The sequence below is a fragment of the Haliotis asinina genome, chromosome 12, assembly GCF_037392515.1.
Source record: "Haliotis asinina isolate JCU_RB_2024 chromosome 12, JCU_Hal_asi_v2, whole genome shotgun sequence".
NCBI classification, from domain to species: Eukaryota; Metazoa; Mollusca; class Gastropoda; order Lepetellida; family Haliotidae; genus Haliotis; species Haliotis asinina.
The window spans coordinates 18,774,121-18,802,079 of NC_090291.1; the positions used below are offsets into that span (position 1 = coordinate 18,774,121).

At 39.3% G+C, this 27,959-nt stretch overlaps 1 protein-coding gene across 2 annotated transcripts in view; it reads right to left on the minus strand.

Moving 5' to 3' along the window:
- The window catches only part of LOC137258293 (uncharacterized), a 41,692-nt gene extending 20,449 nt beyond the window's left edge, over positions 1–21,243 (minus strand). The window contains exons 1-2 of one of the 2 annotated variants that reach the window (XM_067795924.1): positions 21,115–21,243; positions 20,244–20,272 (exon numbers count right to left, since the gene is read on the minus strand). In XM_067795924.1, coding sequence (XP_067652025.1) covers positions 20,244–20,272; positions 21,115–21,169 — 84 coding nt within the window. In that variant the 5' untranslated portion in view covers positions 21,170–21,243. Of the gene's footprint in view, positions 1–5,868; positions 6,112–20,243; positions 20,273–21,114 lie in introns of those variants that run through there. The other variant, XM_067795926.1, reaches the window with a different exon arrangement.
- Between the last annotated feature and the right edge of the window lie 6,716 nt (positions 21,244–27,959).

Here is a 27,959-nt window from a genome sequence, read left to right on the forward strand (position 1 = left end):
CAATACATTCTGAAACAAACAACCCGATACAGACAGCTTACCATAACTATTCGAACAGAGAGCCAGAGACAAATACCTTAATTAATATTGATAGCTTAACACAATCATTTAACTACATCCTGACACAAACACCGTAATAAAGACAGTGCTTGCACATCTTAACACATGCAGCCAGGGTCTAGATTTTCGAAGCTCTCTTAGTGCTAAGATCGATAGTGCCATACATTATCATTAAAATACGACTGTCTCAGCGCTAAAGAGTTTCTCTCCGTCTCAGCAAAGTTTTCTATTCATATCCGATCTTAAATCGTACTGGCAAATGCATACTTTTTAGGTTGAAATTATTCTTGATCCCTTCCGAGCTGTCAGTCAACACGACAGTCGCAAAGCCAGTCGGGAAACAACAAGGTAAAGCACGTAGCAAACAAGCTGGCACGGAATTCCTGGGACGTCATCTCCTCGCGCTACGCCTTTGTCCTAAGTGGAAGGCCCGACTACACACACCAGACAAATGTTCGCTTGTGTCTGTGACCGCACCCCCGCATTTCAACATCAGAAATAGATGTTGATGATATATTTATCAGTGTAAACGATAATTGGGTATTCCAAAGGACGGTCTATATCCTGCGGAGTCAAGGGAGGTAATTGACTATAACTGCAGTTTCCATTTGGCGCATTTGTCATGTGGTTTTATGCTCCTAGTCAGTCTCACATTTAGTGAACTACATTAATTCCCCTTCTGCTTAGCCCTTTCTGCAATGTATGAAAGCGCTCGCTCTTCACGTCGAAGAGCCGAGTTCGATTTCCCACTGGGGTACAATGTCAGAAGCCCATTTCAGGTGCCCCACCGGCCGTGATATTGGAAAATTGGATAGCGTGTACAACTAGAGTCAATCATCATATTTCGTTTTGTGTGGAGTGTGTTGGTGTCGTGGATGAAATTTCATCATGGCAGTCAGGTAGTTTAATTATCATTGCATTATCACGTAGTATTTAATGGCTTCCCAAATGTCTGCCAATGAGTGATTATCGTACTGTATCCAAGCAGACAGGCAGCAAGTGATAAGTGATAGGCATATGATTATTTCGGACTTCATTACAGTGGTGCGGGACACATATGATTTTGTACCACATGTCGCAGTGGTTTCATGAAAGCTTGACAGCCGACTGACTGTTGTTCAGTGTCAGTCAGTTTGTGTCAGGCTGTACCTGCATGGTAGTGGCGTGATGCTCGTGTTGGTGTGGTTCTGTCTTGTATGTTTGGGTCTGAATCATTTTATTTAGATGTTGAGGTTGGTCTTTCTAAATTGAGATGTTCGTGTCAGGATGTTTGAATCGGGCTGTCATTGTTTGTGTCAAGCTGTCTGGATTGGGATGTTTGTGCCAAGTTGCCTGGACTGGGATGTTTGTGTCACGTTGTCTAGACTAGAATGTTTGTGCCAAGCTGTCTGGACTGGGATGTTTGTGCCAAGTTGTCTGAACATCCCAGTTCAGCTTGGCAACGCTTTTATTCATAAGTTTCTGACGCGACAATATAGATCTTAATTATAGATCACATATTGTCTTGACATAGGCGCCGCCACTTTATTTCATGCAAATGAGATAACGGATAATTCAGATCGGTCTGTTGGAAAGACACGAAAGAGGTAACTCGAGCTATGAAATTCCAGTCAATCAAGGATGGAAAATGGTCGTGGTGGTGAAGTTGACTCCGCAGGATGCAGACCGTCCTTTGGAATAACCAATTATCACTTACATTGATACATATTATCATCAACATCTATTTCTGATGTTGAAATGCGGGGATGCGGTCACAGACACAAGCGAACGTTTGTCTAGTGTGTGTAGTCGGGCCTTCCACCTAAGACAAAGGCGTAGCGCGAGGAGATGACGTCCCAGGAATTCCGTGCCGGCTTGTTTGCTACGTGCTTTACCTTGTTGTTTCCCGATTGGCTTTGCGACTGTCGTGTTGACTGACAGCTGAAGGTATCGAAAATAACTTAAGCCACAAAAAGTTTACGTTTGCCAGCACGACTTCAGATCGGATATGAATATAAAACTTTGCTTACACGGAGAAAAACAGTGAAATATTGTATACTGACAAACAGAGATCTTCGGAGCAAATATAGTTGTTCTGATGTGAGTGAGTGAGTGAGTGACTGTATTTTACGCCGCTTTTCACACACAATTCCGGTCATATCTGGACAAGACAGTTGCACATTTATACTTCTAACATTATTTGAGTTTAGTTTTACGCGGGTATTTTTAATATCCCAGCAATATCACGGCTAGGGAGAAATAGACTTCATACACTGTACCAGTGTGGGTTAACGAACCCCGGGGCTTCGGTGAGACCAGTAAGTCTGTACTATATATACAACCTATTCTTCATCGGCTCCGGAATTTGGCGGAAAGGAGCACTACGACCACACCTTCCTTAAAAAAGAACAGAAGTGCCTTCGTAACTCCAAAAAATATATTCAAATCTCCAAAACTATCTCAAGTCAAAACACTGATTACAGACCTGTTTCGTTTCCTGCTGACTGTGTTCTGCCCTACTGCGCAACTTAGTACAATAACCAGTCCAGAAATTACAATAACCAGTCCAGAAATTTGAGTCATTCAACTGGATATATATTATTATAATTATTATCAATTAGTATTATTTGATACATCTAATCACTTGTATATTGTAACACTCCATCTACACACCCGTGAAGGTCCCGGGGGTAGAAGAGGCCTTCAGCAACCCATGCTTGCCATAAAAGGTGACTAAGCTTGTCGTAAGAGGCGACTAACGGGATCGGGTGGTCAGGCTCGCTGACTTGCAATTGGTTTACGCATGTCATCGGTCCCCAATTGCGCAGATCGATGCTCATGCTGTTGATTACTGAATTGTCTGGTCCAGACTCGATTATTTACAGACCGCCACCATATAGCTGAAATATTGTTGAGTGCGGCGTAAAACTAAAGAACTCACCAAACACATCGTTGGGGCGTACTCAGTCGCACAGCGTGCTCTGACAAACGGAAATCTGCACATCTCAAAACGAGGCTCGGCCGCTAGGAATGTTTGGCTGGTCTTTACGGCCTCGATCTCGATATTATATCAAGCAAATTGTACGCTTCACAAAATACACCTAGCAGGTGTTACCAGTGAGCTAGATGAATTGTAAATTGTTATACGAATTCTTGTCTCAGGGACAGTCTGTAACGCCATCGCTAACCACATGCTGCCTATACCTCGACATCAAATATAGAATTACGATTTTGTTTATTAAACATCAAAATTGAGATTAATTTGTAAATACCATTTTTCTTATGAAGCAAGGAATGCGAATTCAGTGTAACCATAGTTGTTTGATGTGTTTCTTTTCACTTTCAGACGAGAAACTTTGGATCGGCTGAACATTAGGTCATTGTCTGAATTGGTTAATGAGACGCATGTTTCGGTGTGAGGGCATTAGTTCACCACTTGACCTATCCATGCGCAACGTTATGATAAGAAATAATGGGCGGTTTACAAGTACCTCAACGGGCACAAGCAGTACCGCAATTTCTATTAATGCCAACTATGTTTCCATGGAAACCCCAAATTTATTTCTTAATACTCCATGACTACCAAAGACACAAATTCACAAAAAGACATATCCTTATGCGATATTTACACGGTCTGCAAGGGACAAAATCACAAAGGCAGTTTCCATCCGAAGTCATGGTCGTTGTTATGGTAACTCGAATATCACTATACCCAGTATGAGGAAAATACTGGACGATTTTCAAGATCTACTCCCAAAACGAAACATGAATCTTCCTCAGATGATGTTTAGAGTGACAGGTAGAAACATTTATGGACTTAAGCCCTAGGGAAGGTTTTGATACCTCGTCTGTGAGTGCAACTTTCACACAACCGCACTGAACATAAAGTCACTTTAAATAGAGACCTTAGGCGTTCCGATCGGACGCACCCATTTCCAACGCTTAAAACGACTTGTACACTAGTGTCAGATATCGAGGTGAGAGATCTCGCATAAATAACAGCTAACATTTGTGAATTTTTTGTTGTTGTCCAGATGACTACAGCTTATCAAGTGGAAGCGAATGAGTTTGGGTTACGGGCCTTTTATCAATGTTCCAACAATGTAACAACGGAGGACATCGCATGGGGAATCGACTCCGGTCTTCGGGGTGACCACATGGCAATCCCAAAGGGCCTTGAAGGTTTGTGCGTATAATCTGATGGTTAACGAAAACGTACCGTTTTATGTAACTGAATGTTGAATTTGATAGATAGATAGATAGATAGATAGATAGATAGATAGATAGATAGATAGATAGATAGATAGATAGATAGATAGATAGATAGATAGATACATTGGGGTTAGAACTGCCAACAATACTCAGGCACAGACGGGACTTCACTTGAGACTGAGGAACTGCTCACTGAATCAAAATCTACTTATTATAGCTTACTGCGACAAAGTCAAATTTTCCTCAGATACATGAAATCGACAGACCAACTCTGATGATATTTGGTAACATTCCTGCAGATTAACAGAGATAATGCAACGTGGTTCGACCTTATATACTGTAATCAATATTTGGTCTTTCCGTAACTTAGTTCTCCAGTATTTGTTTTGTTAATAATTTTAATATATGTTAATTTATATATATATTATTTGTGATGGGGGAACGGAAGGACCACTTGCATTTTGGTGTCAGTTTTCGCTATTTTTTACGAAGGGTTAACATTTGCTGGCATAACAGCTATATAATCAACATGGGTGTGCAGCAAAATTTCAATTTCACACGTCCAACTCGCGCACCTGGCTGTAGCATATATCACCAGCATGTGTTCCCGCTTACCTATATTTTCGCAATAGTCACAAGGAGAAGTTTGCTAAGGAGTCTTCCTGTAACATTTCCTTCTGAACTCTTTCTGAAAACAGTTATATTTGTCAACTTTCAAAAGTGCAGATTTTATACGGCCCCTCAGTTGTGCCTAACTCAGCTGCACGCTGTCCAGATAATTCTTTAAACTGTCTTTCAGACAACAAATTGTTAAGTGCACACTCAGTGCGTTCAATAAATTTATCCAGGTAATATTAAGGCGAATTTCCGGGCATTAAGGAAAATCATTAAGAAACTTTTTTATCCAGACTTTGTCTAATGTGTTCATTACATTCTGCGTTGAAATATATGTTTGATCATGAACACATTTGCAACTAGATTGTGATTCATCGGTATTATTTCGACCCAAACACACCCTCAGGGGATCGATGGCCATTGAATGATGCATGACATTGTTATGAAATTGTGTAAATGCACAGCTGCAATAGTATGGAGGTCCGCGTGAAAAAAAACATATTACTTTCACATATTTATCTTATTCCTATAACGTCAGGGGCGATTCTGAAGGCCAAGTCTACTCTGATAGCCTCATGTCGACTGAAAAGGGTAATAGACAATACAAATACTGATTTTTTTATACAGTACAAAACAAGATTATCTGGTACAAGTCTTGAAAGAGTAAAGGATCGAAAACGAAAGCGAGGTTTTGAAATGTCAAATTCTTTGATGCATATCATATAAACGTATGAAAAAGGTCCGCGGGACACAAAACACATGTAATTTTACAAACTTGACATTTCCAAGAGAATAAGAGTGGTTCTGAAAAGCTTTTTTTCACTAAGCAACTTCGTGTCGACTGAACGAGGAAACAGAAACTAGGTTACTGGTAGAACATTGTGCACTGCTTGAAAGAGTAACGGAATATCGACATCGAAAACGTCAAATCTTTTTCGTGCACATTATATGCACTTATTAAGAAATATAAAATGATCTCGATCATTGTGCTGTTGGATTTACCTTCATATTGAGGCTGTCCGAAGTAACGCCCCCCACGTCCGCAGTAACGGTAAAGGACTGTATAACTGTATCCGGGACTGATTAAGAGGTTTACGTTGTCACCCAAGAATTCACCCATACACATCAGCTTGTATTTCCTAGAGGCCTTTCGTCACGGTCTGTTGGTCTTGTCAACCGGGTTGCATTCTTTCGCGAGCCAGATAACGGGATTTTTTCAATTTTAATGTGCCGCAGAACTTTTCTCTCGGCACTGTATGTTTTGCATCCTAATGCATGTATGGTACACAGCATTTAATTCACCAGTGATGCAACATAGACTTATGTCTACTGACATGAAGACGGGAGGCTTGTATCAGCGGGGAGTCCAGAAGACGTATCGACCTTGAATGTGATGACAGCGTGCACTGAGCGTAGCGACTATTGTGGTCGTCAGCGGACTTAAACAGAGTTGCATCCCTTTGATGAAGTGCGCCTTCCGGCTGAATCTTAATTAACAAATTTGATTTGGTTACAATGGATAGTAGGCAAAAGATAAACATTTCAGACCTGTTTCGTTGTCGTCTTTCAAGATACCACACGCGGTGACGTAATTGTGATGCTATTTTCAGCGATGTTATTACAAATCACTCACTGTCAGAGGTACTTGTATATAGTTCAGCGCCACTTTCCGGTAGAGGCCATCTGTGTTTTTGCAGCATAGGTGTTCCTGTCTACAAGTGGGGGACTTTGTGCATGATTCATCGCGTAAGTACAATAAAATGAGCAAATATACTCATAGAGTTTTTATGGGTGAGAATGGTTTAACGCCGTGATAAGCAATATCACAGCGGGAGCCATAAGAAAACGGCTTCACGCAGTGTACCCATGTGGAGAAGAAAAACCCGCGTCTTCGGGGTGACGAGCGAACGCTTTAACCACTAAGCTACCCTACCACCCCGTGTAGAGCTTAAATGAGTGTTATGCCGCTTTTAGTGCTAGTCTAGCAATGTCGAGGCCCGGGACACCAGAAATGGGCTTATCACAGTGTGGGGAAACAAACCCGGAGTCTGTCTGTCTGTATGTATGTATGTATGTATGTATGTATGTATGTATGTATGTATGTATGTATGTATGTATGTATGTATGTATGTATGTATGTATGTATGTATGTATGTATGTATGTATGTGAGTGGGTATTCATGCTTAACTGCAACATGGTATATCAGTGAGCTAGAACCGTAAACTAGCTTCAGTGGAACATGCAATTATACACGTTGTCATATGTGCGAAATATTCTAGTTAAACTTCATTTCACCTCACCCTAGCGCTACACAAGTTGCACTTAAAACCATCGTCACAAGCTTAAGGATCCGGGTAACGTGAGCCACGACACACATACTTCAAAGTTTACCGGTTTACCATGACTATCCCAGTGTAACGGAGACTATAGAACACGTCACAATTTAATTCTGGACTCACAAAAGTCCAGAAACTCTCAGCACTGTGGCCACTCTCTCACAAGCGATTTCGCAAAATTAAACAGGCAGCTGTTATGTATGTGTGCTAAGGATGAAAAAATTAAAAAAAAATTTTTCGAAAACTCAAAATTTAAACTCGCTCGCCCATGGGCACGCCCATGGGCGAACAGTGGCCAGTGGGTAGGCCCATGGGCAGGCCCATGGGCGAAAGTGTTTATTTCATCCAGAATAAATGTTTTGGAGGTTGTAAATGAATGAAAAAATGTTGATAAGTATCATGACACAAATTTCAGCTTGTTGTGACTTGACTCTGGTAACTGACAGCGATTTTGAAAAATCTCGCCCATGGGTGAAAAACATATTGGCCCATGGACGAGAATAATTAATTTCATTGAAACTACATGTTTTTTTCCAGGCTTTGCAGCTTTTCAATGAATGAACGTGCATTTATTATTGTCTTGACACGAAATTAAGCTTATTTTGACTTAATTCGACTAATTTAAAATGATTTTTCAAAACGCCTCGCCCATGGGCGAAAACCATTTGGCCCATGGGTGAGAATATTTACTTTTACTCAAAATACACCTTTTCCCATGTTTTGGAGGTTGTGAATGGATGAAAGTATGTTCATAAGTATCATGTCACAAAATTCAACTCATTTTGAATTAATTCCGTTAATTTAGAGCTATTTAACAAAATCTCACCCATGGGCGAAAAGCATTTTGGCCCATGGGCGAGAATATTTCCTTTTACCCCAAACACATCTTTTCCAATATTTGGAGGATGTAAATGAATGAAAGTACATTTATGAGTATCATGACAGAAATTCCAACTCATTTTGACTTAATTCCTCTAAATGAGAGCAATTTTGAAAACTCTCGCCCATGGGAGAAAGATATTTTGGCCCATGGGCGAGAATATATGCCTTCACTCAAAATACATCTTTTCCTGTGGTTTGGAGGTTGTAAATAAATGAGGATATATTTATGAGTATCGTGGCACCAAATCCAACTCACTGTGACTTAATTCTGATAATTGAGACCGATTTTCAAAAACATCTCGCCCATGGGCGAAAAACATTGGGCCCATGAGCGAAAATATTTCCTTTCAACTCCAAATACATCTTTTCTATTGTTTTGGAGGATGTAAAGGAATGAAAGTGCCATTATGAGTATCATGACACAAAATTCAACTGATTTTGACTTACTTTTGCGAATTCAGGAAGATTTTTAAAAATATGTCAGAATAATCACTTTTACTCAAAGTACATCTTTTCCGGTGTTTTGGATTTTGTAAATGAATGAGGATATATTTATATGTATCATGGCACAAAATTCAACTCATTTTGATTTAATTCTGCTAATTTGTAACAAGTACAAGAATCTGGATTTCCACTTCAATTTTCATAGCTTTTTTATTGTCTTGGAGGTTGTAAATATATGAATGAAAGTGTGTTTATAATTATCACGACAAAAAAATGAAATCATTCCGGTCTTAATTCGACTAATCTCTCTCGTGGACGAAAATATTTTCGTTTGCTCGTTTTCTTTATTTTGCAAACATATGGCTTAAAAATAGATGAAATTCTAATGACAATTCAGTTTAATTTCGTGAGTTTAGTTTTATGTCGCACTCAGTAATATCCCAGCAATATGGCGGCGGTTTGCAGATAATCGAGTTTTACTTTACTTCCAGCAACATATACAATACACTTAGAATACTAAGTCTTGAGATTCTTTTGAATTTAGGTATTCTATAAATATACCAAAATTCAACCTATATCTATGAAGTTGAAGTTATTTGTGAAAGCCCTAATCAAGAGTGACCAAACTCCAGTGACTATGCTGGGACACATTAATAAACGGTGTTGTGAGATCTTTAAACTGTATTGAAATATGTCTTGCCAATTCCGCTGACATTCACCAAATGTACCTACCTAGTAGTTTTAAGTGTACCTACCCAGTTTAGCATGTTTCGTTTTAATAGTGTGGTCTCCATTTTTAGTAATTCCCGTTTGCCCGCCCCGGCTTTTCTTCGTCCGAGGTTTTATGGGGTATTTTCCTATTTGTCAGACCAGAAATTATCTACAACAGGGGTAGGTCACTCGCTTGTTTTCTTTACCATTTGTACTAATTAGTATGCGCCTCCTCATGCTCCAATGCACACAGTGACCTGATTCGTCTCCATCGCAACTTAGGCTGCGTTTAACAGTACTTCAGCCAGTTTACTGTATCAGTCGAAATCTTACAATGAATGAATGAATGAATGAATGAATGAATGAATGAATGAATGAATGAATGAATGAATGAATGAAGAGCAAGACGTATATGTGAATGAATGAGAAGATATAATAAAAGAAAGAAGTACATATGTGAATGAATGAAAGAATAAATGATACACCACGGTCATCCCTTCCAAAACATGCTAAAGAACGCAAAACTATCGTCTCCCTGGTCAGACGTAACAATTGTCAGACAGGTTAAAACAACAAGCTATCTGGTTGACTGCACAGCTGCCTGTTGACGTAGTATACCCACATCACCTACTTTTCTTGCGTAACCTTCATCTACATCACCACCCTTAATATATTGAGCAGAGAGCACAGAAGGTCCTATAGCTGTAACCACTGAACCGTGGCGTCTCTCTGCTCCCAAGTTCCCAAGTGGGGGTGTCCTTCTCTACCTCTTCCATTAATCTTAAAACATCTAGCAAGCTCAACGCATGCATCTTTTTATTAAAATGTGATGTTATACATAATCATAAGAGTATTTTTATGTATTATTCAGTTGATAAATTATTATTTTACGACATATATATATATATATATATATATATATATATATATATATATATATATATGACACGCTGGACAGGTCTAGGGCATTCTGTGTTAATTTACCATTCCCTATTTCATAATGCTTAAAAAAGACACTCATTAATCTCTCACAGAGTTTTGTCATTCCTTCACTCCGACATGGTTGCTAAATCCCCTATGATCATAGTATATCGACTTTGCCATACCCAATTCACCTAATCCTGAGAAATCAACCAGTCATGACATACCCACATCGCCTAATTACTTTTCCGTACCTATCGAGTAAAAAATACATAAAATGGGAGGACGCCTTGTTAACTAATGGGAGTGAGCCTTGTAGGGAGTACCCTCACTCTCACAAACCCACGTATTGAGGAGAAGCGGCCGTGTTTGTCGAGGATTTTTCTGGCTTTGCTAAATAAATCGTACATAAACATGTAAAATATTTTGCTTTGATTCTGTAACTACGCACATTATGACATTGAGACCATTTTGATTTATCGAGTAAAATACCATTGAATAGTTTTGAGTTTGAATCTTGCCACTTTAGCGCTCTATCTTTTTAAATGGGGCGTGCATACTAATATTTAGGTGTTTTTTAGTATACCATCTATTTGTTTAAATTGACTGATTTACCTGTTTTTGCTTTGTTTGGGTTTTTTATTGCAGGTGGCCCAGCGAGTGAGTCTGCTTTGATACCTGTAAATTTATTCTGACGAGAAACGTAAACAAGAACATATGGAGCCCCTGCATCAATACGTATTAAAGTGTTTGAAACATTATTCTAGACCATTATTTGTACACAACTGATGATATGTACCTGAAAGATCAAGGTTCATAAGAACGTACAGGACACATTTCTCCTACCCCATTTAAGAATGTCCATTTCTGATTGGTTCACGTGGCCTTGCGAGGGAGAATAGATCATTAAGTTTTACCCCGCCACGTGGGAAAAGCCTGCATCCAGTCAGTGAACTGTAAAGCAGTGGTTCGAATCGACTATAGTTAGTACCATGTTAATATAATACATGGTTTCAGCTTGTTTTGGTGCTCTATTTACATAAAGTGATATTTAAACATTCGTTATGGTAAATACGGTGTAGCAATGTGATGAAGAGTATGCGGGTTTTCTTCATCCCATTTCATCCACCGATGAGAATGGTGGTATCCTCTTTTGGTTCACACCCGGATTGTCGATTGTTTTATCAAATACACAACAGGACTGTCGAAAAGCAGTGGAGTGTGACAGTGCTCAACACTGTTCTAATGACACCCGGAGCGTCGACTACCTTGGAGAACTTGTGCCCGAGAATGCCCGAGAATGCCCGAGAATAGCAGAAGACTCGTCTCTACGCTAATTAACGAGCTAAAACACATACACAAAGACTTCGGTGAAAGAATGAGCTGTGGAACCAATTCCTGAATGATAGTCGTCGCACGAACAGTAGTCTAGAAAGTTGGCGTCATCGTGAATCGAGGGTCTGTGAGCAATGTAAACTGCATATTGTGACACAGTGGCCACAATAAAGAATAAAGAAGAACTTGACAGAAGGCTTCAGCGTCTCAACGAGCAGCTCCAAAGACAAGAGATTTCCGTACTGAGCTGTGCTCATCAGACTGTCTGCCTCGCTCATACTGACCACATTACTGTACTTTATAACGTATTTGGTTTTCCTAATGTCCGGAGCGTCGAACGCCATAGTGTTGACACCTGATTACCTCCTTACGTAATACCCGAAACATCGAATTTACAAAAAATTCAATTCAATTTTAGACAGCCCAGGCAAGTCGTTTGTTTAAGGAGTAAGAGGATTAGGAGGCATGGTCGACTAGATTTCTTTGTTTAACTAATCCCACACGGCCTTCACCAATAGAGGGAATGATTTCTGTTCAGTTATGACATTGCTGTTCTCCATATGTCTCTATTTTCTCCACACATCTCCATGTTGTTGTATTTTTGTGTGTTTTGTAACTCTGATTGGGACTGGTGAACAAGCTTTACAGTACCTCACCCTTACAGCATATAATACAAAATATAAATGAAGCATGTGTCGTCATCCATATGAACTATCATATAATAACATATGCATACACATCATTACATCAAATACATCTATCATATAAGTAAACATGAAAAATAGAATTATGGTTTGTTGTGTCTGACTAGCTCTTTGTAGAAACACTGAACATTTGTGAGAAGGTTTTTGACAAGTTAATTAGTTTCCTGTTAAAAAATTAAAAATCAAGCTTTGTATTTTATGATAAAATCGTGGACGGATTCAACTATTTTCTGGTTTTCACAATGAATAATTTCTTTTCCGTTCACCGAAGTCATCATAGACCACAGTGAGAAAAGGTCAATCTTCAACCAGTAAGGAAGACCATGATAGCGTATGGAGTACGTGTGTCTTGGTCATCTCCTCCGTTACCCCCTCTCGAAACCACACCCCACCAGGGCGTGTAGGACTTGTCTCGGTGGATAAAAAGGGACTCCTATAACCCCATATACCCCTAATCACAATGCTATAATTTGTCGTTTGTGTGTATCCAGTTTTGTGTATTCTGTAATATTGTATAGTACTGGTGAAGTGTTAATCAAAGCAATATTTTGCTTGCTAAACGAACCACATTCTTTGAGAATCAAAATATGTTTTAAGCACATTTCCAAAATTGAAATGCAGCATGCACACAATAACTAAATTGGAAGGAATATCGTGCCGGACAAGGTTTTCCAGAGCACCTGCACATAAATGTCAATGTCTTTCAAAAACTAACATGTGCAGGTCTTGCAAAAGGACAAAGCAGGTATGCTTGACGAAGTTCTTGCAAAGGAGGTTTATACACAACACCAAAACCAACCGGTCAGCTCGACGCCTTATAAAACAATCAAATCGAGATTTCCTTTGAATGTGAGATATTTGGCTGCGCGTCTTGCGCAATCAGTCTTTTTCATCCATATACACTCACGAACACCTGTTCATTTCAAAGCTGGTGTCCCCTAATGACCTAATGTGATCCATGGATGAATTTTGTATATGACAAGTAAAATACACTTGAAAGCGGCAGCTGTTTTACTCCAATAAACAAGACCAGCGGACGAGACATGACTTTTTCGGCGCAAATTGTCGTAGGCGCTTTGCGGAAATTACGTAAGTGAACGCGTCATCGTTCCGCTCAGCTTCCATTGTCTTTGCGAGTTATGCTGAGATACTCAACAAACTGAGATAAAAGTCAAAATGATGAAAAAGTGGAAATCAGTGTGTGGATTAGAACGTGAAAATCACTCATGAAGTCTCTGACAAAGTAATATCTGTTCAGGTCATGATCATTTGGAAACAAATACGAAAGTTCTATGGATATACAACTTCTTATAAGGTAAGCAGCATTTCGGCGTAGCTGTTAAACTCGTTATCAAGAAAGGGATATCTTACAGGTAGTCCTGTAAGTTAAACCTTTGTTTTGGGTCGAGGTCAAAATCGTTTGGTGTAGTGACAACGGTGTTGTTTTATGGGATTAGACACGGCTTTTCTATAAAAAAAGTAAAATGTGTGTCCTCAGGAAACGAAATAAGACACGTGTACCAGAATGTAAGTGAATCGATGTTAGTTCAATCAGTGACTTCAGTTAATAAAATGGGCTTTCAGTTCACTCCTTCCATTAGTAATGAGTTATTTAGTTTCTTGGTAAACTTGCTTGCAAGGTGAATGTTGAAAATGACAGTTTTCAGGATCATTTTAACAACTTCAATTATGGCAATCAGTTATGGCTTCAGTAAAGCTGCTATGCTTCACGTTTCGTCCTACCTATTTTACGGGAAGATACCTTTGTGTAAACAGCTATATGTTCATTTTGAGAACTGGTAAAATATATCTCGTGAAAATGAATTTTGAAAGACTGCAGATCAACAGTTCCAGTTGTCTCAACAACATACTTTCTAAAATACTTAGAGACCACAATCACGAAAGCCAAAGTAAATCTGTTCGAGTGTAGCAAAAATAGTGAAAATTTATTTAAAAAATAGAAAAGTAAACGCAAAGTCAATCTTGATTACATTACGTATTCCTCATAGCCCGAAAAATGATTACACATTAATAGTATGGATACGTTAATCTATAGTTTAAACTAATCTCCTCAAGTAATCGGGACTGGATTGGCAAGCATAAACATACATATCAATGCCGCTCCATACCAATAATATAATTACATAACATACATGATAACAACACTTCATATTCCGCTCGTCAAACGTCAGAATAAATTTACAGTTATCAAAGCAGATTAACAGGCCCACTAGCAGTAAAAAACAAAACAAAACAAAAACAAATAGATTAATAAATCCAAATGAATAGATGGAATACTAAAAACCACCAAAATATGCACTCCCCCTTTAAAAAGGTAGAGTGCAAAAGTGGCAAACCGGTAAAATATGCCACGATTCAAACTCAAAACTATACAATCGTATTTTACTCGATAAATCAGAATGGTCTCAATGTCATAATGTGGGTAGTTACAAATCGAAGCAAAATATTGTACATATATGTATCATGAAATGATAATTTATCAACTAAATAACACATAAAAATACTCTTATGATTATGTATAACATCACATTTGAGTAAAAAAATGCATGTGTTGAGCTTGTTAGATGTTTTAAAGATTAATGGAATAGGTAGAAAAGGACACCCCCACTTGGGAACTTGGAAGCAGAGAGACGCCACGGTTCAGTGGTTACAGCTATAGGACCTTCTGTGCTCTCTGCTCAATATATTAAGGGTGGTGATGTAGATGAAGGTTACGCAAGAAAAGTAGGTGATGTGGGTATACTACGTCAACAGGCAGCTGTGCAGTCAACCAGATAGTTTGTTGTTTTAACCTGTCTGACAATTGTTACGTCTGACCAGGGAGACAATAACAAGCTGATGTTAACACATGTGATCTAACGATAGTTTTGCGTTCTTTAGCATGTTTTGGAAGGGATGGCCGTGGTGTATCATTTATTCTTTCATTCATTCACATATGTACTTCTTTCTTTTATTATATCTTCTCATTCATTCACATATACGTCTTGCTCTTCATTCATTCATTCATTCATTCATTCATTCATTCATTGTAAGATTTCGACTGATACAGTAAACTGGCTGAAGTACTGTTAAACGCAGCCTAAGTTGCGATGGAGACGAATCAGGTCACTGTGTGCATTGGAGCATGAGGAGGCGCATACTAATTAGTACAAATGGTAAAGAAAACAAGCGAGTGACCTACCCCTGTTGTAGATAATTTCTGGTCTGACAAATAGGAAAATACCCCATAAAACCTCGGACGAAGAAAAGCCGGGGCGGGCAAACGGGAATTACTAAAAATGGAGACCACACTATTAAAACGAAACATGCTAAACTGGGTAGGTACACTTAAAACTACTAGGTAGGTACATTTGGTGAATGTCAGCGGAATTGGCAAGACATATTTCAATACAGTTTAAAGATCTCACAACACCGTTTATTAATGTGTCCCAGCATAGTCACTGGAGTTTGGTCATTCTTGATTAGGGCTTTCACAAATAACTTCAACTTCATAGATATAGGTTGATTTTTGGTATATTTATAGAATACCTAAATTCAAAAGAATCTCAAGACTTAGTATTCTAAGTGTATTGTATATGTTGCTGGAAGTAAAGTAAAACTCGATTATCTACAAACCGCCGCCATATTGCTGGGATGTTACTGAGTGCGACATAAAACTAAACTCACGAAATTAAACTGAATTGTCATTAGAATTTCATCTATTTTTAAGCCATATGTTTGCAAAATAAAGAAAACGAGCAAACGAAAATATTTTCGTCCACGAGAGAGATTAGTCGAATTAAGACCGGAATGATTTCATTTTTTTGTCGTGATAATTATAAACACACTTTCATTCATATATTTACAACCTCCAAGACAATAAAAAAGCTATGAAAATTGAAGTGGAAATCCAGATTCTTGTACAAATTAGCAGAATTAAGTCAAAATGAGTTGAATTTTGTGCCATGATACATATAAATATATCCTCATTCATTTACAAAATCCAAAACACCGGAAAAGATGTACTTTGAGTAAAAGTGATTATTCTGGCATATTTTTAAAAAATCTTCCTGAATTCGCAAAAGTAAGTCAAAATCAGTTGAATTTTGTGTCATGATACTCATAATGGCACTTTCATTCCTTTACATCCTCCAAAACAATAGAAAAGATGTATTTGGAGTGAAAAGGAAATATTTTCGCTCATGGGCCCAATGTTTTTCGCCCATGGGCGAGATGTTTTTGAAAATCGGTCTCAATTATCAGAATTAAGTCACAGTGAGTTGGATTTGGTGCCACGATACTCATAAATATATCCTCATTTATTTACAACCTCCAAACCACAGGAAAAGATGTATTTTGAGTGAAGGCATATATTCTCGCCCATGGGCCAAAATATCTTTCTCCCATGGGCGAGAGTTTTCAAAATTGCTCTCATTTAGAGGAATTAAGTCAAAATGAGTTGGAATTTCTGTCATGATACTCATAAATGTACTTTCATTCATTTACATCCTCCAAATATTGGAAAAGATGTGTTTGGGGTAAAAGGAAATATTCTCGCCCATGGGCCAAAATGTTTTTCGCCCATGGGTGAGATTTTGTTAAATAGCTCTAAATTAACGGAATTAATTCAAAATGAGTTGAATTTTGTGACATGATACTTATGAACATACTTTCATCCATTCACAACCTCCAAAACATGGGAAAAGGTGTATTTTGAGTAAAAGTAAATATTCTCACCCATGGGCCAAATGGTTTTCGCCCATGGGCGAGGCGTTTTGAAAAATCATTTTAAATTAGTCGAATTAAGTCAAAATAAGCTTAATTTCGTGTCAAGACAATAATAAATACACGTTCATTCATTGAAAAGCTGCAAAGCCTGGAAAAAAACATGTAGTTTCAATGAAATTAATTATTTTCGTCCATGGGCCAATATGTTTTTCACCCATGGGCGAGATTTTTCAAAATCGCTGTCAGTTACCAGAGTCAAGTCACAACAAGCTGAAATTTGTGTCATGATACTTATCAACATTTTTTCATTCATTTACAACCTCCAAAACATTTATTCTGGATGAAATAAACACTTTCGCCCATGGGCCTGCCCATGGGCCTACCCACTGGCCACTGTTCGCCCATGGGCGTGCCCATGGGCGAGCGAGTTTAAATTTTGAGTTTTCGAAAATTTTTTTTTTAATTTTTTCATCCTTAGCACACATACATAACAGCTGCCTGTTTAATTTTGCGAAATCGCTTGTGAGAGAGTGGCCACAGTGCTGAGAGTTTCTGGACTTTTGTGAGTCCAGAATTAAATTGTGACGTGTTATAGATAATTACACTTAAAAACCGGGCATCGTTCCTACATAAGTCTTTGTTTAAGCAGAAAGCACGACAGCAAAAGCATGCATGATCCACTGACCACTACAGTCAGCTTATTCAAACAAAGCCTTAACTCCTGGGAGGCAGTTATCGGTGACAACTGATACAGTCCCCTGGACGAGGTCCTCACAACGACGTTCAGTGAATGAGTTTGAGTGAGTGAGTTTGGTTTTACGCCGGTTTCAGTAATATTTCAGAAACATCACGGCGGGTTTCACACCTTGTGTCCATGTGGGGAATCAAACCCGGGTCTTAGTCGTGACAGGGCAACCCTTTAACCACCATGCGGTATAATAAACAAAGACCTCCACTGTAACTTGAAACGGAGTCCCAGTGAAATCGAGGAATCAGAACCAGAACTTGAGAAAACTCTACCCTTCCTTCATTTCGACCTTATGGTATGGGTGGGGTATCACATGGTTCCGTGATATACTACCGACCACTGAAGGTCCGGGGTAGAATAGAACTTCAACAACCCATGCTTGCCGACTGTGCTTGGCGACTAACGGGATCGTGTGGTCAGGCTGGCTGACTTGATTGACACGACATCGGTTCCCAATTGCGCATATCGGTGCTCATGCTGTTGATCACTGGATTGTCTGGTCCAGAACTGATTTTTTACAGACAGCCGCCATGTAGCTGGAATATTACCGAGTGCAGCGTAAAACTAAACTCACGTGATATACTACCTCATAGTCTCTGATCAGGAGTCCCTGATTCACGTGAGATTATAATGATGATAATAACAATATTAATTTTTGCGCCTAGAATCGAACGCGATCTTGCTCTCTGACGTTCCATTATTACCCAAACGGAACTGTACTTTGAAAGCTGCTTCCTAGCGATAAGCGCGACCGTATAGGTTCATCCGCTTCTCAGGTACCCAATTTAAACAGCTGGGTGGACTAAGTGCAATTTATCAGAAGTGCCTTACCCAGGGACACAAGACAGTATGACACCCAGATCACAAATTCATGGTGTCTCCACAGGGATTCGAACCCGAAATCCTGGGCGTGAGAGGTCAGCATGCTAACCAATACACCACTGTGCTCCACAGATTCTGACGAATCTATAAGGAAATCTATACTCGCTTCATGTAGTCTGCACTGCATGGAGGGGTAGTCAGTAGGTAAAACAATGTGGTTCGCAGACTGCGAGACAGACTTGGGTGTGTGAGAAACCATAGTAAACCCATTGGTGCACATTGCACTGAACACCGCTAGTGCTGGAGTCGGGAATTACGAATGGTTGGATACGGGAACTTGCAACTGAGAGGAAGCCGGATTAAATTGCAAGTCCGCGCTGAGTAAGTAAGCATGAAATAATTACTCTGAAACCAGTATAAAAATTATCATTACTTCCAAGTCAGTGAGTCTGAACATCCCATCCCGTTGGTCGGCTCTAATCCGACGGGATGCTGAAGATCAACTAGCACCTGTCGCTGTGACTAATTCTAACCTGAATGCGATTGTCGGATGTCGAACATCTAGACGAAATATCTGTGTTTGAGTTTACCTATTCAAGTCAAAGGCCACAGGCCCATTGAACTTACATTATTCGCATACAGACATTTTGTTATACATCAATAGATCAATGATAAATAAATTGCCCAAGGTACAACAGCAATAAGCATTGCATGATATCAGCATCAAGGATGTAACGATGGGTACAGTTTAAATGCTACAAAAATACACTTACTTAAATTTAGCAAATTTAACCCATGAGATGGAATATAATTAATTTAAGATTTAAAAAAGACTTTATAATAGGTATTTTTTATAATTTATTTTTACTATTATTGTTATTATTATAAATATATCATTAATAAAATAATTTATTATCATTTTATTTCAATTATTTATCATAATTAAGTTGCACTCACTTAATTTAAAATTTATAGATTTAACCCATGATAAGATTAACACATGCTGCAGCAAAAGGATGTTCATGGTATGCAGGGTGAATATAACTTTCGTAGATTTGAAAACACTTTGGATACAAGTAAAAAATGAAATTCACTTTCAAAACACCTATTCCGCAGAGGCTGCAGTGTGTACATAATCTGCATTTATCATATATTCCGATTCTTCGTCCAAGACGAAATATACTGACAAAACTATATTGAACAGGTCGTGCCGAGTACGTTCATTTCAATCAAATCCTAAGGAAAAACAACGTGGACAGGTTCTACTCATAGCGATGCTGACAGTCGTCATTGCTAAATAGACACATTCGCGGTCACCCTCAAAATTTGCACCCCAATAAGGTGCATGGGGCTTTCAATCACATGCTCAAATTCAGAGACCTTTACCGCAAGCAGACTGGCTATTTCAAGAAAAGAACTTTATAGAATTTTTTTATCACACGTATATTTACTGGGAAAAGGGAGAGTGATTCATGTGAGACGTCCTACCATAATGATATATGCAGATAATGTCGTTAATTTTGGCTTAAAGGATCGTGTAATACATATGATATTGCATTAAAATTTATATAGGAAACGTTATATCATGAACGAGTCTTTATAGTATATTAATCAAATGAAATATCGACATTACTTTCTTATATTCTTACACCGATATTGAAGCAAACAATATTTATACCGTGGTAACAATGTGCTCTCACCTTTTTCCAGGATTCATGTACTATATCAGTAAGCAACGTACTTACCCCTTTGCGCTTGGTGCTGCTGCGTTGATCTGTAATGAGATATGAATATGAAATTTCCATGGCAACAGATCATCGTTATCATCCGAATGCATACTGCTCATAAGTTTCAAGCGCACTTGCACACCTGTTCCCATGTAGTTTGCTAAAAGGTCTTACTATGATAACATGAATGGCGACGGCAACAGCTTTGAGAGATACATGTAGAATCAATTTTAGATCGTGCATGGTGGGAATTTTTAACTAACACACAAATAGCGACTAGTACTAACACACAAATAGCGACTAGTGGCAACTGCAAATTACTGATCTTGAAACAACTCATTTATTCGGGTTTCCGGGGGTGTTCAAAATTATGAATCATATAACATTAGAGTAGGTTTGTCGGTTTCATGAGTTAGTGGATTAATGGGGTTTTGTTGTGATTATATGATTCATCGGTCTCAAAATTGTCTAACTGAATAAAACGGACTGTAAGGTGAAAGGGAGATTCAGTGACACAATGAAAACAAAGGCTACATCGACTTAGTCACGGAGGCGGGCTAGGTGTGAGACGTGTGTGTGTGCGGGGGGAGGGGGACGGGGGTGGGGGACGAGGGAACAGTTCTGCTCTTCTGTTGCCTGTGTACAGTATGCAATTATCCCTCATGGACAGCTACTCTGCCTTGCTCGATTCGTCATGGCAACACTACTATCGCATGATCGTTTCCTCCACCGTCGCTACAGAGAGCTCTCATTTCCTCAACCACTCACTATTTCAGGGTCATAGGTCACTGGTCGAAGGTCACATTTCAATCACTTTCGTCTGGCTACAACCGACCAGCGCTGAAGCCCTCGACGTAGAAGACGGCAATGCAAAATTTGCGTTTCTTACCTTCCTTGTCGTCCGCCATTTGAGGAAAGGGTTCTGTTCGTGGTTTATGAAACATCCATGATTCTTGGCTATCAGTTTACACTCCAGCCCGAGGTATTCCACATCCGCTTCCCCGTGCCTGTCGACCTCATCACAGCAGAGAGAGGAACGCGTGCTCAGGCGAAAATAGTTCCTCGTCGAGGAAGACGTCACTGGCGGTTTATCGATTGCAGAAAGGGCTGGTAAGCTCCATGGAAGCAAGCCGACTCTCGCTTATCAACGGCCATTCCGAATGATTTCTTACACAGCGTTTAGAAAACAATCATGTGAACATTTGTCACGTGTAAAATATATTAGAATATCAAACTAAATTCTAAAACATTTTGTTGCAGAGAAAGAACTCGTTATCTTTATATCACACGAAAGGGTGTTTGAATCGAAGGAATGGCAAGCGAATTATTGGTCGACCGAAAAAGTTCATGAGAAATTATTATTACAGACTGACGTAGAGGTATATGCAAAATCGAAAACACCGAAACCTCTTTCATATGGGCGGTGGAAATCCAAAGCAAAGCATTACATTTTTTTATCATTTGTACCGTTCTAATGAATGTTCGTCAAGTTACAAAGGCGCATACAGCTGGATATATTTAACAGCACCCTGTTCCAGAAAGCCCTTTATTCAGTAATAAGGAATACGAAAACATTTTCACCAGTATACAAGCTTATTTATATGTAAATAATATATACAGGTACAATATATATATTGGAGCAAATTATTACAAAATTACAAAACACTTATGACATGATAAACACACTAGACATACCTTGAATTACAAAGGTGGCTGTGCGGTGACCTAGTGGTTAAAGCGTTCGTAATTCACGCCCGGCCCGGGGTCGAATCCCTATCTGGTACAATGTGTAACGCCCACTTCTTATGTCCTACGCGGTGATATTGCTGGAACATTCCTAGAAGCAGCGTAAAACTAAAAATATTTTAATTACAAAGGACTTATACATACCTTATCAGAGGCAACAATTTTATTCTATTTCAAACGTCTCAAAATCTCGGTTATTCATTCATTTTTGTAGTTTTAATACAGTATGATTAAGATTTACCAGTAAGTTCAACTGCCTTGAAAGGTTCCCAATAATTATATGCAAGCGAATACCATTGCAAAAAATTACACAGAGGTTGAGGTGTGTGAGTTAGTTTAGTTTACGAAGCAATATTCCAGCTATATGGTTGAGGTCTGTAAATAATCGAGTCTGGACCGAACAATCCAGCCATAAACAGCATGGATATTGGGATACAGTGGCACGTGCCAACCGTGTCATCGAGTCTGACCATCCGATCCCGATCTTCGCCTCTTACGACACATCTTGGGTTACAGAAGATCAGTTCTAACCCGGATCTTCGCGGGTCTAGGATGAGTTGAAATACTGATAATTGTGGGGGAACGTTCGTATTTAAGCATGCCTGGATACACACAAAATCCTCTTGTTGTCCCAAACCAATTATTTAAAAAATCCAAATATTCCACTGAACTGCTTTCTTAATTAAATCGAAGTTAAATAAAGGGACATTAATTTGCTCGATGTACGTTGTTGAAGGAATATTGCTCAATGCGGCGTAAAAGCAAGCCCAGTAACTCATCTAAACTAATTGTGTGGACCGTTAGAGCAAAACACTGCAAATAATAGACGACCGTTTGAGCAAAACACTGCAAACAATAGACGACCGTTAGAGCAAAACACAGCAAACAACAGACGACCGTTACAGCAAAACACTGCAAACAATAGACGACCGCTAGACAATGCAAAAACATCTGTACATATTTTTAGAATGATCTGAATAGTTTATCACAATTCTAAGGAAACATTAAAGACCCAGTGTACAACACAATTTTTGTCAACTTAATTTACTAGGAGCTTGGGATGAAATTCTTGGAGGGCACACCGATTTCTTTATTAGGATATTAATGCTGCTCTTTCGTGTTTGCTTCAGTGGATCGAAAACGAGCCGCACAAAACATGCGCATACGGCCCATTTGATTATACTTGAAGCCGATGAATTCCTTACAAACACAAAATGTAATAATAGCAACAAAACTAAACTTTGCACAATCAGATGAAATCGACAAAACCACTCTGATGATTTGTATAATAATTTTGGACACCCGAAAAAAGTTGTTTAAAAAACGGTTTGTGTTCACTTTTCGCTATTTTTCACAGGGTTGGAGTGACTTAATATCTTTTTGCGTTGGCGGTTCAGGAGGTTCGAAAGTCGACCCCCTCACCCCCTTTCAAAATTATTGGATCCGCCCATGTAATTAACAGATATGGTGAAGGTACAGGGTATATATAAAGCACTGACCACAATCCAGACCTATCGCAGCCCTACACTGAAATATAATTTTAAATGAATTTTACAATCGCCCAAAGGGAGAATATGTGGACAAGCAAATGTAACTTGAAACATCAGAGATTTTTCATGTTTGGACTCTGTATTTGCAAATTTCTATAACGTCTGATCAATTATCATTGTTTTCGGGTACATTTTCATATGTCTCAATAAACAAACAAATGCAACATATGTCATATTTGGGATTTCACTTTCTTAGTAAATATGTTGCATTTGACCACTTTCTAAATGGCATCGTGTAATCAAAACAAACAAATGTCCATAGTGCTGAACCATGCCAGTGCCAAAATATCAAATTTTCAAACTCTAAGTAAATCCAGTTTTTATCAGTTTTAATTATGATAGACAAATATACAGAACAACAAAAGTCTAATTTTTAATTGGAACATGAACGATTACTTTAATGAGATTTCAGTTTTTTTCGAAACCTGCGTTAGTATTGATGCTCAGCGTACCTTGTTCTTGTCTCAGGTTGAGCTGCCATTTGGCAGCTGGTAAATTCATATAGGTATGCACGATATGCTGGAATAAAGTAGATTGACAATGCAACAAAGCATTTTAAACCTTTGTTTGTGTACAGGATCAATGCTAAGTCCCATATGTTCAGTCGCATACGATAAAATGTTTGGCTGTAGCTTTTTTGGATCTTTTTAGGTTTCTACTAGATAACACCTTTTTCGTATGATGACCTGTGCGAACCAAATATCCATACATAAGGAAATATCACGTCGAATCAAATGTTTTCCAGCCTCATCATATGCATGATATCACAACTGTCAATTTCATCTTTTTGTCGGGATCACAATTACCAGCTTGCACTTTTCGTTACCTTGTTTCATAATGGGGGCGGTGGGGTAGCCTAGTGGTTAAAGCGTTCGCTCGTCACGTCAAAGACCCGTGTCCGATTCCGCACGTGGTCGTGATATTGCTGGAGTATTGTTCAAAGCGGCGTAAAACTAAACTCACTGACTCAAGACATGTTGACATTCTGCAATGTTGGGATCCTGCGTTATGTTTGTCAAAGTGAGTGAGTGAGTTTAGTTTTACACCGCACTCAGCAATATTCCAGCTATATGGCGGCGGTCTGTAAATAATCGAGTCTGGACCAGACAATCCAGTGATCAACAACATGAGCATCGATCTGCGCAATTGGGAACCGATGACATGTGTCAACCAAGTCAGCGAGCCTGACCACCCGATCCCGTTAGTCGCCTCTTACGACAAGCTGAGTCGCCTTCTGTGGCAAGCATGGGTTGCTGAAGGCCTATTCTACCCCGGGACCTTCACGGGTCATGTTTGTCAAAGCACTACGTCAAATATAAATTACTTATCCTAACCAGTTATTTTACACCCTAGTTATAGCACAATTTACCCCGTCCACAGGTGGAAATATCTTCATGAATGACAGAGGCTTTTAGTGTTTCCACAAACCGTGATAGAATAGTTGCAAATCATCATCAGAAGAAAACAACATTTGCTAGTACCAAAAGTAGCATAAAACTAAACTCATCCACACATGTATCCATTCAAGCACTCACTCACTCACTCATTCACTCACTCACTCACTCAAACAGTTTGGTGAATGAGGAGAGTTATCGTATCCTGGATGTGCAGGAGGTCGACAGCGCTTCACCCCTAGCGGAAAGAGAGGTTTCTCGTGGTTGTAGCATGACCTCATCGCCTCGTCACTGCAACTAAACTGAGAAATGACTTCCGATACGGCAGAGAGAGCGAACATAGTTTTACGCCACACTGTAAATAATGGAGTCTGGACGAGACAATCCAGTGATCAACTGCATGAACATCTCTACGCATTTGGGGCACGATGACATATGTGAACCACGTCGGTGAACCTGGCCCCGATCCCGTTAGTCGCCTCTTACGGCAAGTGTGGGTTACTGCCGATAAATTCAAACCGGGATCTTCACGGGTAAGTTTCTACGCAGTGCATGGTTGACTCGGTGGGGTCGGACACGGCATATTGGCATCCCACTGAACCGACATCACAGACAGGAACGTGGCCTGCCTCCTCGTCAGTTGTGCAGACCTTGACTGGGACCCAGGACCTACTATCCATGAGATACAGTCTAGACTTCACAGATCTTTATGCCCGAGGGTGGCGCAGACGTGGAGAAACATCTCAGCATTCCAATGTGGCGGAACAAGATCGATATGTTGGGGCTTAGTCGCAATTTATGACTGAGATAAGCTGAGCTACAACGAGACAGGTAGGTGCGTCACGGGGGTGACATTTTAGGTGTGTCTAAGAGACTGCATGTTTGTTCAATCGGGCCGGACGTCTTCGTCATGGATGATATTTTACGACCTCATCGTATAAGGGTCGTTGATACTGAGGGAAGAAGACCACTCCTCGTTGACTGGCTTGCTAGTTCACCAGGCTTCAACCAAATCGCCAAATATCCTGTGCTTTCAGTAAACAGACCTAGGCAAAAATTCTTTAAATGGCGGAATGATCAAAATACTTATTGAGACCATGAGGCATCGATGTCAGGCAACAATCAGAGCACGAGGATCACATAAGCTGCTGAGAGCTGGATTTTTCAGTGAGCAATATTCTAACAACATGGCGACGGACAGTAAATAATCCAATCTAGATAAGTGTCAAGATCACAGATGATTTCGTTTATATAATTAGTTTATGGTACTGTAAATAGATGTAGTATGGTATTGTTAGAGTGTGTTATATATTGTTGGGAGTTGTTGTTAGATTATGTTCGGTAATACTATGGGAACAGGGTTATGTTCAGGGAAGCGTGACCAGGTATGGCCAGAGAGCTGGGGTGTTAATTTGTAAACAATAGAGAGGTGTTGAGTAGCTTGGGTATGGGAGGTCAATATAAATAGTGAGGAAGGGTAGTAATCTGGACAGTCAGCCAGAATCACCACTGTGTTCACCTGTATGGGTTCAACTTTTGTATGGGATTGCATCTCACGCTGGCTGGCGTAAGTTTTTATTATCATTATTACTTTTGTATTTATTGATTGAGTAGATGTAGCAAGAAATTGTTTTACTGATGTAGTATTTCTAGATATATGTGCATATTGTAACACTATATAGCCACAAAGCCATTCAAAATTTGAATGTTATCGTTCCACAAAACCTGTTCCACTTTCAAATATGTAAATCGGAGTAAAGTACATGCATAAAGTATAAGACATTGACACATGTCTTACTGAGTAACTGTAGTTACTTATATTGTATTGTAGTGTCCCGGAACTGGCCGGTTATCCTTAAAGTAAGGAGAGGGGTAGTATCTCCGCCTGTAAGGAGACAGACAAGAGTCTTCCCTGTTGTACAAGGAGCATGTATCTCCTAGTAATGTGAGATATGGATGGCACAGCCATCAACCATTACACAGGCCCCTTAAACTCCGTGAGGGAAACCATCGCCTGGGTGTGAGGGATACCACACAAATACCATGACGTCACCAAGTGGAACCACAGTGCACTGACATTCTGATTACATTGTAAAGAGAAAGTGTTCTCTCTGAGTGGCAAATTCCTTTATTGTTATTTAGTTCAATTGTTTAGTTTCTGATTGGGATTATATGTAATCATTATCTATATTAGTGAGGGTATTAGGATTTTAGTGTAGTTAGTAGTAGTAGTAGTATTATTAGAACTTTAGCAATATAAGTGGTAGACAGAACTGTATATGTAGCTAGGTTAGGTAATTAGATTAGTTAGTTGTATTTGCACCTGTAGAATTAGTTTAGTATAGGTATTGGGGTTACTTATATCTTAAGGGGAGGAATAAAGTTTTGCAAAACAAACTATTCTTCTGTTGTGGTTACTTTGGTATGTGACATTTTGGTGGCAGCGGTGGGATAATTAGATTATTTGTCACTATCAAAGGGAACCCTAGTTGTGTTCTGTAGCGCATTTGATGTAGCGTTGTTGATTGTATATCGCTGCAGAATCTTGGTGTCCATAAAGAAGGGTTAGAACATACGGCACCACTTCTGCGTCCTTGAGTGTATGATTTGGAATTCAAGGGTGGAGGGTGTATTGTGGTTATTGGTCAGTTAAGGCCATTGGTTCGTCGTGAACATTTTGAACATTGGGATATATGGGAAATCACCTCCGGTTTTATTCTTGGTAGGATCCCTATTTATTCCAGACAGTTTGACTTTTTGTGTACCCTGCTTTGCCCTCATACAGACAATTATGGACATTGACAAACTTATCAAACTGGGTCAGAGTTTAGGGTATGAGAAAGATGATTTGAGAGTGTTTGTGAAAGAGCAAATGGAGTTGGAGAATGAGAAAGAAAAGGACAGGCTCGAACGGGAGGAAAGAGCTAGGGAGCGGGAGATTAAAAAGTTAGAACTGGAGGAAAGAAAGGAGAAAGAAAGGTTAGAATGGGAACGAGAGAGAGAACGATTAGAATTGGAGAAAGAAAAGTGTAAAATACAGTCAA